This window comes from Gobius niger (assembly GCF_951799975.1).
Source record: "Gobius niger genome assembly, chromosome: 5".
NCBI classification, from domain to species: domain Eukaryota; kingdom Metazoa; phylum Chordata; class Actinopteri; order Gobiiformes; family Gobiidae; genus Gobius; species Gobius niger.
Window position 1 is genome coordinate 28,622,186 of NC_136856.1, and position 20,952 is coordinate 28,643,137.

Consider the following 20,952-nt stretch of genomic DNA (forward strand, 5'->3'; position numbering starts at 1 on the left):
ATTACCGTAATGGCAATGATTTAAGTGATAAAATTGCTATTCATAAATTTAAAAAAAACAGCATTGCACACTCAAGAGCCAATGTCCAATTTTTAATCAGGATGATTACGTTTCGGCATAGCCTTCATCAGCTTTCATCTCAGAACCACAGTGTATGTAATATATACAAATATATATAAATTGCTATTCATGTCTTTTTTGTAACGCAGAAAAGGTTAAATCATCAACTGCTGGATTTAGGTAAAGTTTAAAGCTTTTCTAAGTTCAAAAAGCCTTAATTCTTTTGACCGATTATTTTACCTATTAGCTCGACTTAATGTCAGACGTTCATTTTTCAAACAATTTTTAAATTGTTGTAGTGTGGCAGTTTGATCATTTCAGTCCTCAATTCGCTCACACTAACAGGCCGCAACTGGAAGAGGATGGTGTAAACAAAGATTTTAAAAGTATAGAATATTGCATGATTTGTCAGTTACCAAAGAACGACAGCTATAAAGTGGTTTGAAATTTTCGTTTTAGGATCGCCTCCGCCGTCTGGCTGCACAGTGTGTGGAAATGCAACGTCTGGGACATGCAATACTTCATGAGGATGATAGTATTGATGGAATTACTACTGTTACACTGGCGTAACTGTATTGTGTTTAGTTGTTCGAAGGACCTCATCATCATTTTTAAATTGCAATATTGACAGACATCCAGCTTGACAGAAATAAACATTGGACGATCAACCGAAACTTTAAGCAATTTCCTTTTTTTTTGTGTGAAGACGCGCAAACTGTACTGTATATCAGACCGATAAAAATACCTAAATAGTGTTCGGTCATAGACGATGTTGGCTGACCTATTGCGCTGTGCTAATTTATTGACTCAGCATGCTAATCTGTGTTTGCTGAAACTGCTAAAATACGTCCTCCAGTCACCTTAGTTAGCTGTGGAAACTTCTAACACCAGCACACTCCGATGAGCTCGATTGTGAATACTACCCGAGCCTGAATAGGGACGTGCCTGACTTAAAAGAGGGGAAGTCATGTGTGGCGGGAGTTCACGGGTGATGCTGCGGCGGCCAAGAGGAGGGGGGGGGGAGGCAGGGGCGGAGGTGAGCCGCTGAGAAAGGGATAAGTGTGTGCTTTTGAAGATGAAGCTCATGGATTAGTGTTATCTGACCTCCTTCTTTTGCCTTTCCCCCTTGTCTTCCTGTGTCTATGTCTACGCAGAGTGGATGCCGAGGCAGTGAACCCCGAAAGACAGCCATAAGCAAGAGATTGGCGAGCAGCGGCTGAGAAAAAAGGAAATACCCCGGCGCGAGCAAATCCAAGCCGGGCAGAGAGGGAAGCGGGAGCGGCGGGCACCCAGCATGCACGCAGTATGGAACGGGTGAGGGAGCAGCGGCCTTTCTGCTCGCTGTCCAAGAACCAGAGGGAGGAGCGGGAGAGAGCGAGCGAGAGGGAGCAGGAGCGGGAGAGGCGCTACACCACCTCCTCGGCCGACCGCGGCGAGGCGGAGGGGCCCTGCCGCGTCCCCACGCAGAAGTCCTACAGCTCCAGCGAGACGCTCCAGGCCTTCGACCATGACCCATCGCGCATGCTGTTCGGAGGCCGAGCCAACGAGATGGTGCACAAGGAGAACGCAGCGGAATACAGCCGGCCAGGTTAGCAATGTGGGAGGGGCTAGTGAGCAGGGTTAGATTCTGGACAATTGGGATTTCGAGGTGAGTGTTTGGGTTGAAGAGGTCGTTCACTGAAATAAGAAATGGGTTTAGTTCAAAGGTGGAGTTTCTTTTGGAATTCTTTTTCATTTTTGCCTTTCACAGTCTGAAAGCATGAGGATATCACCTGTTATTACAAAAAGAAAATGGCATGAGGTTGTTTAGACTTAGACATTGATCCACAAGAGGAGCGGAAATACTAATCTTAGAAACAAACGATTGGAATTTACTAATCTGTGAAGTATAAAATAGACAATGTTGAAGTGAAAATTGCTATAAAGTAGGGCTGTGCAATTAATCGAAATTCGATTACGATTTTGATTACAACAGTAAACGATTACAAAATTAGCATAATCGCAAAAAATCGATTATATATATTTTTTTTTTCAATTGTTATTTTTTTTTCAATTTTTTTTTCTGGCAAAGCAGACTTGCTTTATTTCAGGCCGCTGGGATTATTTTCCCTTCGCATTTCACGTGCCATGGCTCATGCTTTTGTCTGACATAAAAACAGACGGCGCTGTGTGATGATGTCATCAGGCAGTTGCTGGTCAGTTTACTTGCGCAGGGGGCAGGTGTGAGGGCTGGCCAGCAGGGGGCAGATGTGAGGGCTGGCCAGCAGGGGGCAGGTGTGAAACAGGGACCTCTCTTTAATCAAGGCGTACTTGAAATCATTTGTACTTTTATGACTGTCCAGAAAACATGAAGTGTAGTGTAGTGTTTTGATTAATTAATAAACAACTAAGGCAACAAATAATCGTTTGAATAATCGTGATTTCAATTATGACAAAAATAATCGTGATTATTATTTTTTCAATAATCGAGCAGCCCTACTATTAAGCATAAAGTCTTCCTGAAGTGTAATTTCTCTAAAATGGCTATATAAAAGGAGTATTTAAGGTTATTTAAAACAGTATTTTTCCCCCTGCACTTTCAGCACTTTATTCAAGACAATCTATTTTAGCCAACAATTTAAATCTCAGAAACACGTGAGGCTTTTCTTGTTTTCTTTTACTAGTGAAAGACAAGTCCTGAATCAAAGGGTGACTTGTTTGAATTGACCGTACTCTCGGTCCACTCCATGTTGTTTACTTTTTGATTTCATTTTTCACAAGTTTAATTTGGGCAGCCCGGTCTCATTTGGATTTTAATTCACAGCACCACCTCATAGCGTTGTTTACTTCCTGAAAAACACCACTCTCACACATCCCCGAGTCAATAAACATGAAAGCGAGGATTTTCTTGTTGGTGTTCACTAAATGTTAGCATATCCCGCTTTTCCGCCTTTCCCCCTATTTAAACATGTTCCACCAGAAATAACAACAGTGTAAGCACACAGTTTTTTACATAAACGTAAAAATGGATTTATTATATAGTTTTGAAAAGTTGGATAATTTATACGTGGAATAAAACTTGAGCAATTAAAACACGCTTCTAGACCTAATTGGCTTCTATTTCTTAAAATAAAATAACGCGCTACTTTCTCCCTTTTAATGAGTGTTTGCTAATAAGCCGCGGCTAAACATGTCACCGTGAAATATTTAGTATCTTCAAAAGATGTAGGGGCTCGGTGTGGCTCAGTGGTAAGAGTTTCAGCACGTAATCAGGCGTCTGTTCGAGGAAAGGCTCCATTTCCCGCTGAGTTGTGTCTGTCAATCTAAAATGGCTTCTACAAGGAACAATGCATGTGAGAAAACGGTTGTTATTGTACTTCAATCATTTTCACTTGTTTGGTCAAATTATAATTGTCTTTAATTAACAATAATGGTTGAGTTCTTGTTTTAATGTTGCGAAGCTATTTTAACAGATTTTTATGTATTTTACAGTTTTGCTCAAATTAGGGTTGCACAATATACTCCTAAAATGTGTTGAAAAAGCAGCAAAAAGGGCAACAAAAACGTGTCGAAAACACAATATTAAAGTGTCAAAAAAGCGATGAAGAAAGCAACATAAAATGACAAAAAAAACAACAACAAATAAATTGCAAAAACAAGGCAAAAAAACTAAGAAAGACAGACAGGTCACGATCAGTTTTGTAGGTCTCAGCTTTCAAATGAGGCGTTGCTCTGGCTTTACCCAAATCTACTTGGCTATAGGCCAAACTGGAGAAAATGTTAACCATTTGGAAAATTATTATATTTTTCTTTAGGGTCATTTATTTTGTATTCCAGCCTTTTAGGTCCAGATTTATTTATTTATTTTAAAGGTGCACTATGCAACTTTTATGGTGAAAAAATAAATCTTAATATTTACGCTCAATTGGCCTTTTAATGATGGCATTATGGGTGCCTTTGTTTTCCCTCACAGTAGCCTCTATGATGCTCTGGGATCAATTGTTTTTAGGGGGTTGTATCAGAAACGGGCCAGAAACCCCAAAACAGTTGATTCTGGAGCGTGATAAAGGCCACTGCAAAGGTGCCACGCTACACCAAAAACGCCACTGAGTCGCTAAAAGGTCAAATACACGCAAATATCTTTTTTTCCCCCCACATAAATAGTTACACAGTGCACCTTTAAGTTTTGCATTGATCCAATTTGATGAAAATATTTAAGTTTAGATTTAATGGAATGCCTCATGTTGAAATGACGGCTATCGACAATGACAATAAAATATAAAGTATGACATTGAAATATAAAGTAATTTATTCATAAATAACACTGATCTGTCTGTGATAGTACGAACCATAGACTAATAATAAAAAAGCCTGATTCAAACACTTCAAAGAGCATATTGTGAGGTCATGTTAGATATCACTCCACTTGTAAAAGCTTTACTTTGTGGCTCATCGCTTATAGATAAAAAAACCTCTCAGTGTCAGCCGGACCAGCTGGCTGTCGGTAAAATGCGCCTACATGTTTTTGAATGACACATCGACGGTAAACAAGCCCAATATTTAGTTGTTGTCGTCGTGTGCCCCACTTACTGTGACAGACATGGCTTACTTTAGTTGGCCAACTGCCTAAGTCTGTTTACTAAGATGCTGCACAGTTGTTTAAGGCCTGGCACGCTACTCTCATTTATTTCCCACACAACACTTCGACAAGAGAGGAGACATTTTGGGATGTTCTGTTGAGTCAAGTGCCACTTTTACCCAATGGAAAGGTCATTTCAAACGCTGTTGAGTTAAATTCAGGTTTAAAACTCAGGTGAATGGATTCATTGTTTTGCCGGCATCCCTAGATCTATCGAAGTTGTTGTGTTTCCTTTTAAACAAACCTAATTTGACTTTAATGGTGGCGCTTTTCTGCATCTCCATCAGTCGCGGGGTGCTTAGTAGACTGGGAGGATGTTGTTAAGACTTAAACTCCCCCAATTACCCCCTCCCCTCCCTCTGCCGCTGCTCGGGTTAAGCGCCTTCCTCTTCTTTAAGTGGCCCCCGCTCTCGGCCATTAAGCACGCCGTCGCTCGCTTTGTTAACTTTTACCACCGGTGTCATCGACAGGGCAGACGTTTTCCCTGAGGCAGCTGGGGATCTCTCGCCGGGGTCTGGCGCTATGCCCCGAGACCGGCCTGTCCCACCCCCTCGGCGGCTCCAGGGAGAACCATGAGCCCGTGTCCCCCGAACGCTCCATGGCTCTGTGGGGATCGGGGGCGAAGTCCGGTCAGAACTCCTCCTGCCTCTCCAGCCGCTCCAACTCGGCGCTCACGCTCACCGACACGGAAATGGACAATAAATCGGACAATGAAATGGGTGAGTGAATCGTGGCTTCAGGGGCTGAGGATGCAAAGGGGGAGTGACCGACATTTTGGGAGGCTCCAATCGCTACCAAAATATTTATTGAGGTATTGAGGATTTTTCAGTGCCAAAAGGGCATGTAGTCGATCTATGAATCAATGAAAATAGCTGGAAAAGTACAAACGAGTGGGTGATTTATTTATTTTCCTTTTTAATAACAAATTACCCAACTTTAAGCTATAGTTTGGGGTAGTTTTTTTTTTTTTTTTACCAGGGCTGCACATGTCTTCACTTCTTCCAACAAAATTCTGCCGTGACCACGCCCCCGGGAATTCTCATTGGACGACGTGTCCTCAAAAGCCAAGTTGTGCTAACCTTAACCATCCCAATGTTTGTTTTACATGTGTTTAAAGCTGAAATGCTAAGTGACTGTGCTAGCACTAGGGCTGGGTACTGAACGATATATATACTAAAATATTTGTCTAGAACCAGATAATGTGTGGAACATCTGCAAATGTATAATATCGGGTTCATCTCCAATGTCAAGAAATGTGGAAAAATATGGGGAATAATTTGGGAAAAAATGGGAGAAAATGGGTTGAAATTGCGGTAAAAAGAAGGAAAAAAAATGGTGGTGAAGGGAAAAGGGAAAATATTCGTTTTTGAGAAAAAGATTGGCAAAAATAAGAAAAAAATAGGCAAAAGAAAAAAAATCAAACAAAAAAAGGAAACCAACGAAGTCACTTCCTGTACTGCTGTCCCTAGACCAACAGCATCATAATGTGGATAAAAAGATGTATTTTTTTTTCAGTACCTGCTCTCTATACTTTTTTTCAATACCCGTCGTACCTAAACATTTTTCGATACCAAAATGGTGCCCAGCCCTAGCTAACACCCTTGCGGCAAACAAATGTGGAAAAAGAAAAAACAAAAAACACCACTAGGAGTGTCGTCCAATGAGAATTGGCGGGGGTGTGGCTTTGGCACGTCACACGATGAGAGAAGAGGTGCAATATTTGAGAATATTATAGTGATATTTTGTAAAGCCATTTCAACACAGCACGTAATAATCTTTTTCATCAAATGATTCAAAATACTAAATCAGGACTAAGCTCGAACTAAATTAGGAAAATGATGAATAAAGCTGAACATGTGCACATTTGAACCATGAGAGAGACCTCAGTGATTTTGCGATGCATTGAGGCACTTAAGATGCAATATTAAGAATTTGGTATATATGATGTGAAGCCCTATTTTCTTTACCACACCTTAAATTCTATGTGAAAAATTGAGCATTTAAGACTCATTACTTAAAGACAAGGGTTTTTATCTGCTTCTCCTGTAAAATGACAAAGCTGTCACTTATTTCTTTGATATTCTCAGCCCCCATGCTTTTTCCCTTCTTGGAAAATATCTCTCGCTTGGATTTCCCGAGCAGCGGGCTGGATTGCACTTAGTGTTGGAAACAAGAATGTGATTGGGCGAGAGAAGTGGCAGCACGTTTGGTATCCAGAGAGGCGTTTGCATCTGGATCAAAGGATTCTCGACTGCAGTGAAATGAGTCCTTGCTAGTGAGCGGTTGCTCGTCCCCTACCTCTCGCCTTCTCGGTAGGTCGGAAGAGCAGTTTGATAAAGTTTCCCTATGGGCCGGCGTATAATCAAAGATAGCTTTGTACGCCTCACTTTGAGATTTCGCTCAGAAATTCCGCGGTGGTTGACTGGGCATGCACAATAGCTGATTAAATGGGTACAATGTTTTGAAGTGCAAATTTGATCATGCCGGAACCTGAGATGGAGGATTTAGGTTCTCTGTTTGAAGAGGAAGAAGTCTTTGTTGCGTCAAATGGAGGCAGTGCATACAAGATGGCTGCGTGTCAGGATGTGGTTATTTTTAACACGCTTGGGTTTGCTTTGCAGCTGAACAAAAAAAACATAAAATAAAAGAAACATATTCATTTCACAGTAAAACAGACTTATCAAAAGTTGTCCTGACGAGCTGATGGGCTGGAATGATCCGAGTGGAAAAAGTTGCTGACAGGCCCGATCATCGAAAGTGAACTATGGCCGTCATAACACTGTAAATGATTTTAAGAAAAGCGATGATGGGAGAGAGTGACAGGCAGTTAAAATAATGAGGCTTGATTACACTTTTCCCGGCAGAACATTAAAGCCAGTAAAAAGGGAGATGTCTTGTGTTCATGTGCTATCAGTTCATATTCCAACAACATTGGCTGGAGCCTGACATTTGAGACAAGTCATTTTGTTAATGGCAGTATTCATCACTGCACAAGCGCTTGTCTCCGGGCAAGAGCTGAGCTAGTCTTTTACCTTTTCATGCGCGTTACTTTATGCGCGCAGGTTATTTTCTCATTTTCTCAATGCATTTCTCAATATGTTCATAACCACGAAAAAATAGCATAAACTCAAATAAGAAATTCACGAACAGTAAATGTTTTTAAAGGGGCTAGATGCAAGTTAACCATTTTATACTCACTACTGCATGAAGGCATGTCGGACTCGAAGTGACACCTTTTTGACAGTGCAGGATTTTAGAGGCAGTTGTGGTGAACAGGTCTGGGCTCATTCTACACCTTTGGACATTGTTGGCACATTTAGGAGGAGGAAAATAGATAATTTTACCATTTTTAAACTCTGTATAGTCCCTTTAATAAGTTCATGAAGCGTATGTGTAGGTCTGGGCGAGAAAAGAAGAAGAAGAAAAAAAATCATGCTTATTTTCCCCATATTGACCGATCTCAATCAAAAATATGGGCTTTCCTGGACTAGCAAGTGAACAGATCCCGCGGCCAGACTGAAAATTGCGGCTAACTCTGCAGCTAACTCTAGCCTAACAGTGCGACATCCCCATATCACCCCTTCGCCTGCCAACGCACCACACAAACATCTGCAAGACACAAAAAATGGAATGTTTGAAGAATGTCGGAAGCAGACAACGAGAGTTAGCGAGTGGTTTGTGTTTATGCCGAGTCTCACAAGGCCACGACTTACGGAGTGAAGCGCTAACAACTTACTATGCACATAAAGAAATACTCGTAAATAGTGCATTTTATAAGTATAAAAGACGTTTAAACTTACTATTCACTGTTAGAAGTCCAGCTAATCCATGGCTGCAGCCTCAAAAACAAATCCACATGGTCCAAATACTGCGGTAGTTTTCCTCTCCGAAGGTAAATTTTTGGTGCCGATTCTCTGACGGCTCCTCTTGTGTTTCTGTTTTGCCCATTAGCATTTGACTTCCTGTTTGTTTGTTAGCCGAGTGATTCCCTGGGCTTGACCTGACAGGATTGTTTTTCCAGAATGCGACAGGACTGGATTAAAACGCGATTATCGAGATCGACCTTTATTAAAATCGCGATTAGATAAAAAATGTATCAATTGCCCAGCCCTTCGTATGTGTAATCAATTAAGCCTAACTCTCTGCAGTAATATATTGTTATACTTTTGACAATAATAATAACATTAATCAGACGTGGGTACCAGTTTTCAATACCGTCCATTCTCGCAGCATTCTCCGTGACCACATCGAGTCTGCTTTAATGATCCTCTATTGAGCTCTGATTGGACCTGGCCTCTGCTGATTCACGTCGTGCATGTGTGCCCACAAACGTGTCAGTGCGCCGCGTGCCCTTTGACCTCCACCCGCTGGAGTCTCTTTGCACGACGTCTCAAGGAGCTGCCGCTGATTGGCTCTTGTTAGCGCAGCACCCCGCCGAGACTTTATGTACGCTCTCGATTGTCTCAATTAGTCTCAATAACGGTCAGATAAACAACACCTGCTGGACCTTTAGACCGTCAGCGGGGCTTTACAAATAATGAAAGAACAGTTCATGGCCTTTTTAAAGAGACTTGTCATGAATAACTGTGGCTTATAAACCTTCTTTCAGGCACCGCGGCTTCATATTTCATGTTTTATACTGTAAGATATTTCTGCGCATGCGTTGGCTTCATAAAGATTTACGACCCGCGCATCACCAAGAGAGAGTCATTTCAAAAACAACAGTTAAGTTCGCCCCTCCCCTTCTGCTTTGAAAGCCACTTCTGGTTTGCAAAATGAGGAGAAGGGGGAGACTAAATTTAAAGTAAACAATCAGGCTCCTCCACTCCTGATTGGACAGGCCGGTTCACAGGAAAGCTCGTCTCAAGGCAAGCAAAATTACAATCAGGGTGAGTTAAGGCAGACGCAGAACGACGGGGGCGTGGTTAGGGGGGGTATGTGTGTGCAGTTGTTCACAATCTGAAAATCAGTGTTATGCAAAATATGGGCCAGGAAGTCAGTCTGTCTCGGGTTTGCTCCATGGCTTGGCCTTGAAAGGACAGCTGCTTCAAACCTCCTCTCCCATTGGTCAAAGTTATGGCACCAGGGATTCTGATTAGTTGCTAGGATCAGCAAAGGGGTGAACTTTAGAAAATATAAAATAATTTTGTGTTATTTGTTACATCCCATTGCAGGCTCAGGCAGTCAAAGTGTAATCTATTCTATTTGAAAAACATTTAAGCTTACATACGATCACTTTAAGCAGGAGACATGCATTATGCCAGGTTATAGCACAAATTTTAATTTCCACTCTTTGACTATGGGCAGGCTGTGTAAACATTTGTTGAGGAAATTTAGATCACAAGGAATATTTAAATTATATACTAACAAAATTCAACTTTGCTCGACATAGAACTTACTTGCTGCTCTCTGTTTATCAATCAATCTAGATTAAAAAAAAATCTCCAATAGTAAGTTTACTTTTTTAAGGCAGTTACTGGTTTGTAAACACACATTTTGGAGTAAAAGGTTCTTTTTTTATTACACCGAGTCGAGAAAACCTTTGTCATCGTTCAGTGTGAAAGATCCTGGCCCTGTATGCGAGGAAGCCCTGCACTTTTGACTTTCTCTATTTAATGAAGCAGCTAAGAGAAATGACCCATCCAGAGGTTTCCATCAGCTGAATATGCATGCACGAGCTGCGACAAGGGGCCGTTCAGCCCCACTTATTCATAAATGAACTCAATATTTCATTCTAATTCGCTCTCTTCTACAGAGTGTTCGACAAAGCCTTGCTCCACTCACCAAGCAAAGCATCTGTAAATGTTAACCTCCATGAGTCACAAGAAAGATGTCTACCTTTAGAGATGAAAGCCCCATTTTGTGAAAGGTCCAGTGAGCAGGCAAGAGGTGTTTTTACTGTGGTGCAAAACAACATTAACTCAACAACCTCTTCGCTTGACTCGTGGGGATTCACGGAATTACAATCTCTACTCCAGCCCACTTCTCCCATATGTTCTGTCATAAAGTTCTAGCACAACATTAGCCTCTGAATTTCAATAGGCTTTTAAGTTTTCCAGCTCCCAGTGCACATGGTAATGAAATATGTAAAAACAAACGGCGCTCTCCGGGTCTTTGTCTTCACCAAGGAAGCGCTAATCTCCGAACTTGACAGTAATAGCTTGTCATACACAAACAGTCACCCACACACACATGCTCGCTCGGCATCTCATGTAGCATTAGCACTGCGACACGGAGCAGCTGTACACTGTTGGAGCTCCAGTCTGTGGGGAGTGTAGAGTCGTCCATGAGTGTCTCACTCTATAAAGGTGAGACAAAAGAGCTCAAACGTGTAAGATTCTACACATTAACTGATGGTGGTTATAAGATGGTGATGGGGATTCAACACGATGCACTACAAACAGTCTTTGAATAGCTGATTAAATCATTAAATGTCCAGCTATTTGTTGACTATAATTGGGAAAAAGAAAGCAGAAGTATAAACTGGTAATTTAGATCCACTGCAGCACTAACAGTAAAGTATGTTCTCATTCACATTTGGTCTTTTCTTGACAGAACCTTGTTTTCAACATGACTTTCCATTCCCTACAATCATTCACACCGTAGGCTGATTTATTTATAATACGTTAACATTTAATTGTTTAGGTTTGTGCGTCATAAATATTCATCCCGGCTTAGCTTTAAGGTCAAGGCTCCAGTTGCGGCGAAACTGCACACACACGCCTCAGACATGCTTTCTTCCCATCCTCGTGCCCAGTGTTAAAATCAATATTATATCTCTCATAAAACATGAATGAGCGGGTGGAACAGAAACAGCACGGCCCAGTTGAGTTGTATTCCTGATGGAGTGTGGAAACGCACGGGCTCTTGTTAGCTCGCGCAGCACTTGGGGACAGTGGTTTATTGGTAGGTGCCCTGGTGCCCTCTCACCCCTGACTTTGGGCCTGTGGTTGTCTGTACAGAGCTGACCTGGGAATCTTTCATGTTTCATGGATATGCTGTGCAACAGTGCGACAATAAGGCCATTGAATCAGTCGCATTGTTAATGGGCACAATCATCATATCGCAAAAGCTACTTCTGAAGGCGAGAGTGGCTCGAGCGCCCTCTTTGATGATAACACTGTAAAATCTAAAGATCTTGTGCGTTTTCTGCCTAAAATTGCACAGAAAATAACAACAAAACAAGTATGAGCTTAATACTGATTTAAAGGAGTACATTTTAACAAATTCTTTCAAACTATATTTATTAGTGGTGGGAGTCGATATATTTTTTTCTTAATTACAGGCCTGTGATTAAATAATCGCAATTAATTGCATTTTAATCGAAAACCCAAAACATCTGTTTTTTGCACCTAAGTTATTTAATAACTAGATACATGAGTTCAACAACAAATGTATGTATTGTTGTTAATGTGTATAGTTATTCAAGGAACAGAGACGAAGTGCTTGTAGCTATTTAGTTTTCAAGTGATTTAGGAACTTTGATCACTCATGTAACTTGTAGAGTTCATTAAACAGTAATAATAATGCCACATTTATATAAAAGTAAAAAAATGAATAAAGCGCTTTTTAGTGTTTAACAACTGTTGTAAACACAAATCAAATACATATAAGTTGCAATGAGTCTTTTGTAATTTTTTGCCAAAACATTTAGCAAAATATAATATTCATCACTTTAGTTTTAGACCTGGAAAAGCCTAAAAGTAAAATTGTTTGTAATAGTATTTGTAATTAGTAACTATTTTTTCTCCCCAGGTTGAAACATGTGATGTAAAAAAATGCACTAGGACAAGGTTAATGAGTTAGCGCAGGGTGCTGGAGCACAGCTCGCTCCCAAAGCTTTCGGGTGGGAGTATGAAAGCCTTGCAGACACCTTTAACTGTGTCTCAGTGTGCGCATGTGTTCATGTTCTCTTCCTCTCTGCTGTTCTGCACACACATGCTGCACACAGTTGCATATCGCACCATGTTTTTCACACGTTACGGCTCTGAGATTAGACAAGCCCTGCAAAAGTACTGACGATTCTCATGCACCAATGTGTGCACGTGAGACTTCACACTGACAGAGGTGACACACCATCTGTCAAGCTGCTCTCTCAGATCTGCACCTCATATTGTGACAGTGGGATTGGCCTATTGATCGTCCTCCCTCACCGCTTTCATAATTCAATGTGGCACAAGCCGACCACAGAAAGAATAAATAACATCAAGCAAGTTTTTTTGGTCAAAAGGCCCATCCATCTGTGAAAAAAGCGTGTTAAGTACTCGCCAGAATAGACAGGGAAACAGTTTGAGGACTCGTCAATAAGAGCGCTGTAGGTATGTCTCGTGTGAGGAGCTGTGCTTTGTTGTTACCACTTCCTGGTTACTATCTCTGTCTGCTGGTAGGTGCTTACATTGTCAGTGCTTGTAGTGAAATGTGGCGTTGTAAATGGTGAGACGGTGTTGGTCAAGATGAGCTTTAAAGGAGACGTTTCCATTTAAATATATTTAGCTATAATAGTATCTGCATTTGTCCGTGCTTTGCTCTTCTTCGCTCTTGCTTTTCAGTAGGGCCCAACCAATATATGGGTCGATATTATCGACTGCTATAGACACCTCCGGAACAAAAAGTGATAGAGTTTTTGTCCAACAGAAAGAGGAGGGTTAGAGCTTCCTAGGTCTCTGGGAAGCTTCGTGATATCATGTTCAAGAATATTTTTTTGTTTGTTCAGAAGTGCTCCCTCCTATAGAACTGGAAAACATGGATGGTTTTATCACCTTCATTATGTGTCCACTGGTCAGCGACCATCTTGTTCTGTATCTACATAGAGCATCATGTGAAAAGTATGGATGGAATGTCATTAGTGCCAAAATGAATAAATGCAGGTGGCACATAGAAGGGCAGGTATACGGCCGTTTATGTAGAAGCTTATTAATAAATGTTTAACTAGAAGGCTATTTGGGAGATAAAAATAGGCTAACACAGGTTAACATTAAATAAACCAATAAATGTGTGATGGAATCACAAATGAAATCTCTACTCATGTCAGTATGGGCATCAGACTCCAAAGATCCATATCGGTCCGGCCATACTTTGTAATTTTACGTATATCACTTTTATACTTTATGATTTTCCACCTCTAATTTAAGAGGTTCTGGTTTTCTTCTACACAAACTTTCAAAATAGTGTTGAAAAGTTATTGAGATGATACAAATGTCAACCTCCGCCTCAGAATTTCACACAGACTCCACTGTTTCCTTTGGTCCTGATTCTAAATGTTGAGTGTTAACGTGGAATCCAGTCCCATTACCTCAACAGTTACTAATGGTGAAAATGTTTGCGCTCACACCACTGCTACCCCCTGTTGAGTGGTTGATGTGATTAGATTTTGGAGTGCCTTGCAGCATAAATTTACATATTAATCAGGCAAAACATGTGTTTTCATGTGTCTTCCATGCCACCACTTTCTTCCATGTGCAGATGGAGAAAATGATTGAAACTTGAACCAAATGGAAGGAAGTGCCTTTTTTTAAAGACACAGTTGCACATTTTTAGACAAATATATTTAATTGCAATTTCTCTGCAGATTAGTGTGATTAGATTTACGATTTATATTTTGTTGCAATATTTAAACTACAGTGTTTGTTTTTTAAACATTTCCTGGACCCTTAACATTTGAGAGATGACTGAGCTGCAGAACTGCTGGAGTCCAGGTTGGTGGCAATCACTGCAAGGTTGATTTTTCTTCCAGAGACAGACATCGTTTTGAGTAAAAAGTTTGCTTGAAGAATGATGTCTTCAGCAAAGTGGCTGAGTGGGTTGTGCTCTTCCATCACAGGACAAAAGTTTAGGATCTACCGCTGTGTTAGTGTGTTTTTCTCTGGTTTCCCCCATCAGCCTAAAACACGTACAGGTAAATAACCCTGACCATGGGTGTAGAGGAGAGGCCCAGTGCTCCTGGCAGGTTACACAGCTCTGTTGATGGATGGGATGAACACAGTGAAGGTTTTTAGATTCATATGCTGATAAAATTTGCCTGAACCAATTCACCAATCCGATACCAAGCTGTATTTTTCTAAAAAGGATGTGTGCTGCCGCTGTTTCGTTCATTGCAGTTAATGCTATCGCTAACACCCAGAGTAGCTTAAGTACTGAGTGCAGTAGCTCTGTAAGACCTCACTAGATTTAGATCTCTAAATCTCTCTAAAAGCTTTAGCAATCACTGTGAAAGAATTCAAGTGAACTTGAATGCCTTCACTTAGAAGAATAAATATACAAGTACAATAAAATATCTTTTAACCTTAACCCCATGCACATTTGCAGGTCTTTTTAAATTTGATTTGTATCATAACATGACATTGAGCACCGAGGGCTAAAGGGCCTTGTTTCAAAATATCATTCATAATGGCGTTAACGCTACAGTGAACTTGATGCGGTAATTATCCTCAGCATCTATTTTGTGTCACTTTGAAGTGACTGCGTCGTCGTCCACGTGCATCGATGACAACGCCGCGCTTGCCTGTTTTCAGCTTGTTGTAATCACTCGTGGTGCCAGACCGCCGGACAGGCGCGCTGCTTTGATAGGAATTACACTGCAGTTGTCAATTACCAAGGCCACTATTTACCATCCTCAAGAGAAAACGCCTCATTTCATTCCATCACACAGTCTAATTGAGAGATTGTGTTACCACGCCACACGGAAATAGCCAGGATACAATTTGATACCCTATGAATATCAATGAAAGAGTGCGCAGATTAGCATGTAGCCTCGGTTTTGTTGTTCATAATTACATGTATGGCTTGTGTCTCCCCAATCAAATCGCAAGATGTTTCTCCATTTTTCTTGCAAGTGGGAGACAGGTACGCAGGAAAACAGTATTAACACTTGTGCAGAGGCGTACTGGCTCACTATCTTCTTTACTGATTGCTTTCAAGACTACTTTACATGCGATGAAACAAAGTGAAGTGTAAACATCTTTTTTTGCAGAACGAGACAGATTGTGAGGACTATAAGCTGAAGGATAGTGGAGGTTATTTTCTTTTAAAAATTGCTGCCGTCTCCTCTCCTTGAGTGCCTGTAGGCGCTTGCGTGTCGTCCCCAGACAAAAGCAGTAAGCCACCCATTGATTTAGGCTCATGTCTTCTTTCTTTTACACTGCTGTTCCTCTCTCTATCTGGGGACAGAGGGATATTTGTTTTATCTATTGTCATGGAGCTGCAGCTCTGACCTTTGTGCTCCTCAAGACACAGTCCAGCAATCAAAAAGTTCCATGTCTTGCCTGAATATAAATCATTCGCATACATACCAGACACACACAGTTTAATCAAGCCTGATTGAAGTTCTATATAAAGTTAGTACAAAAATCTTTCAGAACTCCTTAACAACATCTCTCATTTCCCCACAGTACAGCAAGTTGTTGGCTTTGATTTTAAGGTAATTTCCAAATACTCAGGGTTACAAGATTAATCACAATTCAATCAAAATAGCGACTTTTGCAAATCTCGAAGGCTGCAGCAATTTTCCTGTGGGCATATTACATAAAAGATGCAAACCCTGCACATAGATAATTTCATTTCATTCCCATTAGAATAACATTTGTTTTGTCCTTGAGTATAATGTAAAAACTGACATTTGTGATGAAAATGTCTTTCTTTGTAACGTTACCGTCGCAGTATTGCTCTCCGAAAGTTGAGAAACATAAACCCTGTGAAGCATTTAGATGTTAGAGACGACGAAAGACGATTTTTGGATTTCGGCGCGCCTCGTTTCATCGTCAAATCAGACTTCTACAAACCTTTTTGGGAAAACGCGTGATTCTGATATCAGTTTCAGCGGCTCATATTGTTTCAAATGCTTGTTTTGCGGCATTTGTTAAAAACGTTCACAGTGCAAGTTGCAACAAATGTGATACTGTCTCAAAATCATTCAGCCTTATACCCGCCCCTGCTTCATCCAAACACATCTGGAGAATATTGTTCTGTTTTCATCTTGTCAGCAAAAAGCACAGCTGGCGTAAAGTAGACAGAAGTTCACTAAACTCGCCCCACAGTGTTGATCATTTGCTTGTATATTTCACGCCTGCTCGGACCTTGACGTCGACGATTCCACAATAGCCAGTGTTTTGATCACCGGTCGTGAACTGAACGTTGTGAAGCCGTTTCTCTCTCTTGCATCGTGCGAGCGTTTTCAATGCCAGTCTTTTTAACACGAGAGGCGCCGCGCTTTTGTTTTCCTCAGCAAAAAGCCGAACTCCGCACACAAGTGAACAGTCCAATTATGTGCCTGAACCTAATTGTGATATTGCCAAATGCTAAAACGTGTTGTTAATTGTGTTGCGCTGGTCTAATTTTCCTTTCTGACACGTGCAATTAGAAGAACATTTGAGCTCCAAATTACGCCACTGTATCTCCGTGCCAGCGCTGGAGACGTGCACGTCTTTTGTACACGCCAATAAATGCTTCATTAAAGGCCTTGACTGGAGTCGGGATTGCACTTTGTTTTCGTCATGGGAATCTTTCATCTTGTCGTAACAATGCCGTGAATAAAAGAAGTTCTTTTTTTTTACAGGATCAAATATTCTGTTCTGGTAGCTTCAGTTTATGGTATTCAAGGATTGCACATTACATTTATAACTTTACAATTGTTGCAAAAGCATTCCTTTTTGCCCAGTGGGAGTTACTGGCTCGTACAAAAGGATTGACGAAGAAACCATTTCAGAAAAGAATGTTTTTTGTGTCCTCAGTTTTTGCACAGATTTGACCTCCAGTTTTTGTTGCTGCACACAATCAAAACTGAAAGGCTTACAACACTCCTTTGACAGGAAAGATATCTTAAATGTTCAGTAATTCTTTTCTTTTCTTTTCTTTTCTTCTTTTTTTAAATAATTTTATTTATGATTTTTAACAGCTTATAGCATCATAGTACAATACAACTTTTCTTTGCTGTACCTTTTTCAAACAAAAGCAACAACAAAAAGCCCAACATAGAAGACAACATAATCAGACAAAATATTAGGTAACTAAGCAGTTTAAACACCATTAAACCAAACATAGAGACAAAAAAAAAACAAAAAACACACACACAAAATAATTCAATAAATATGATCAGATTTTCAGCAGTTAAGCCATCACAATTAAAGCAGTACTAAGTAACTCTTCCCCCTAGAGGCCATAAGCGCAACTGCAGGTGTAGTAGCAAGTTACGATTTTTTTATTAATTAATTGTCTTGGAGAGTAAATACTACGCTGACAGGAAAGGCAAAGGGGGAGAGGGTTACTGTGCATCCAATTATACAATGGAAATATTTTTTTTCACTCAAACTTGGCTGTAAATACTGTTTAAAGTGACGTTAGCCCGCAGTTAGCTTTGCCCGTTAGCATATTAGCTTCTTCTTCGTGATTCCATTAGTGTGTATTGCTTTCTCCGCACCGGGGGCAGTCAAGTTGCAAACATGGTTTTCTGGCCAGAGACACCAGGGGGAGATGAAAGACCCTCCAATCATCCCATAAACACTTGTATTACCCCCACAGGGACTACGAAAAGGATTTATTAAGGTAAATAAGTTACTTAGTACTGCTTTAAGATGTGGCAGAGTTTTCATGACCTGGTATAGTGCACATTTTAAAAGTTTAAATGTTCAGTAATTCTTTATCATCATAAAATGTATGCAAAGTTTTGGAAAAACATAACATCAAATCTAATGTGTTGAAAAGTTGTACAAAAAGACCGTTTCATGCACAAAATTGCTGTCACAGACTCGTACGAAATTGTTCATAGGTTAGTGAAGTTTCCCAAAGTCACAACGGCCTGCTCTGATTGGAGACACAGATGTTGTCATGAGAATGTATCAGGGAATCTCTACAGTGTGCCATACAAAGTGGATCCTTGGGATTTTTATTTCATTTTTACTCCCAAATCATATCATCATCATCATCATCAACCTTTATTGCAGACTCGAGGTCCAGTTAAAAAAACAAACACACAACAACATTTAGAGCAGATGTATAATCATAATAATATGGGCACAGTTGTTGAGCCGACAAATAAATCTGTACATTAAATTTCTCAAAACAGCGTGAAAAGCTCCAGCAGAAACAAATAAGTGGCTGGCACTCTCCCATCGAGGTCTTTTCAGCAAAATTCTTAGACAGTCATTATATGCCACGTTAAGTTTTCGTATGCTCGAACGTTTATAGTTTGACCACAGGTGTGCCGTATAAAGTGGGTACAATAGGCATTAAACAGTGTCCTTTTCACTACATTTGTACACGCACTAGAGCGTTAGCCTGCACATACATCATGAGGCACTGTCGGAGCACGTCATCATCGTCTGCCAAATCATCAGTGATAAAATGTCCCAAATATTTGTATTTGCTACACACGTTCAGATTATTCCCGCACAAATTATATGGAGGAAAGTTCAAAACCTTATCGTCTCTTGTTCTGCAAATCATTTCGACACTCTTGTTTGCATTATATTTGATGTCATAGTCCACACCATATTTGGAACACACGTTTAAAAGTTCCTGCATACCAGCACTGCTTGGACTAAATACTAAATACATATATATTGAAGTAAACAAACTTCATTAGACCCCATGGAGATGAAATTATATATATATTTATATGTATATACATATACAGTTATATAGCTTTTTATGTAACGGCTTTTCTTTATTTACAACACTATTTACTTTGTGTGATTCTCATTGAAAACATTAAACTATAAATGAACACATGGGATTATGTAGGGAACAAAAAAGGGTGAAATAGCTATATGATATACTAAATGTGTTTTATATTTTTGAATTCTTCAAAATTGCCACCCTGTATACTAACCATTTCTGCTGATGACATTGTGAAGTTCATCGAGAAAATATAAAAAATTCAAAGCAGTGATCAAAGCAAAAGGAAATATTTTTTTTGTTTAAAACATAATTCCACATGTGTTCATTCATAGTGAGAATCTACAGTGTGAATAGTCTTGAAAAAAAAAAAAAAAACAATCCCTAAAAAATCGTCTCCAAACGGTAGTGTAGTAAATGCATGTAAATTCCCCTCAGCCTTTTTGATCATTTTCCCCACCATTCAAATTGTGAATTTGTTTTGATTTCTTGAGATTCTTCACGTCTTGTCTTTGGAACACGTCTTGTCTTTGGCATTTGTCAGTATAGCTGCTGAAGTAGGATTCATTTCTTCAAGCATCGATATGGAGACTTGGATGCTCAGCTCTCCGGAGAAGCCGCATAAAATTACCTCGCGAACTGTGGAGGTGATGCCATTTTGAATATTTTCACCGAGCGTCACATCGAGGTGTTTGAAACAGTCTCCTCAACGGACTGTTTTTTTTTTTTTTTTTAGGTGTAAAATTGCACCTTCCCCCAACAGGACAGTCTTACTGCCGCTGCAGAGGGACCTGGCGGGCTGATTGGAAGGTAGCTAATGGCCAAATGAAATCTGGAGGAACACACACTCGCCCACACACCTCTGCCTTTCCTTAAGGGAGAAAGGTCAGAATCCAGAGGAGGAAATGGTGAAGCCATTGTTATGATTGATCACACAGCAAGGTCCAGGGAGGACACAGTGTCACTTTCATTGTCAAACTCATTATACCACTGAAGAAGCCTCCCCTCTGCTGCCTCTCCTGTCCTCTTTTTCCCTTTCGGCAGTCATGTGTGGAAGCGCTTCCCCCTGTATGCACTGAGTGGGTTGAGCACATCGGAGCGACGAGCCAAGGAAAATATGCTGAACACACAATATACTTCCAGTCACTACACTATATGCTATAGTGGAAAAATGCAGAATTTGGCAATGAGGAAGGAACTGCTAAAAATACAATAACTGAACACGTATGAGTGAGCAGTGAGCAGTGAAGGACTTGGGAAATTAACAATATCAACACTCAATTTGTGTCGCTGACAGACAGGTGTGGCTGTGTTTGGAAGGACAGGGAAGCAAAGGTGTTTGAAGATTTTTTTTCATTTGATTCGGTCTCAGACTAAAGCCTCCTGTCTGTGCTGGAAACTAGGACAGCCCTATTTTGATTTTGGCTTGTGTCAACCTGCAGTGTATACATAGAGAACAGCCCACACACCTACATACTGTGCCACATTTATTTTCTTCTGAAATGTACAGGCTTTTGTGAAATATTATGAATATACTGTATAACACTGAACGGTTTCAGAGAAATGCTTGTTTTAAAAGAAGTGTCAGATCAGAGTGCACATTTTAAACATGCCCAGTAGCAAAACATTTGAAGAAGAAATCAGAACTGCTAAAATAAGACTGAAAC

General features: G+C 40.4%; 1 protein-coding gene across 6 annotated transcripts in view; it reads left to right on the top strand.

Moving 5' to 3' along the window:
• The first annotated feature begins 1,214 nt into the window (after nt 1-1,214).
• Nucleotides 1,215-20,952, top strand: part of LOC306963634 (teneurin-3) — a 360,281-nt gene continuing 340,543 nt past the window's right edge. For 5 of the 6 annotated variants that reach the window (XM_079557215.1, XM_079557217.1, XM_079557216.1 and 2 more), the window contains exons 1-2: nt 1,215-1,648; nt 5,149-5,397. In XM_079557215.1, the coding sequence (XP_079413341.1) occupies nt 1,366-1,648; nt 5,149-5,397 (532 nt within the window). In that variant the 5' untranslated portion in view covers nt 1,215-1,365. The remainder of the gene's footprint in view (nt 1,649-5,148; nt 5,398-20,952) is intronic. The other variant, XM_079557220.1, reaches the window with a different exon arrangement.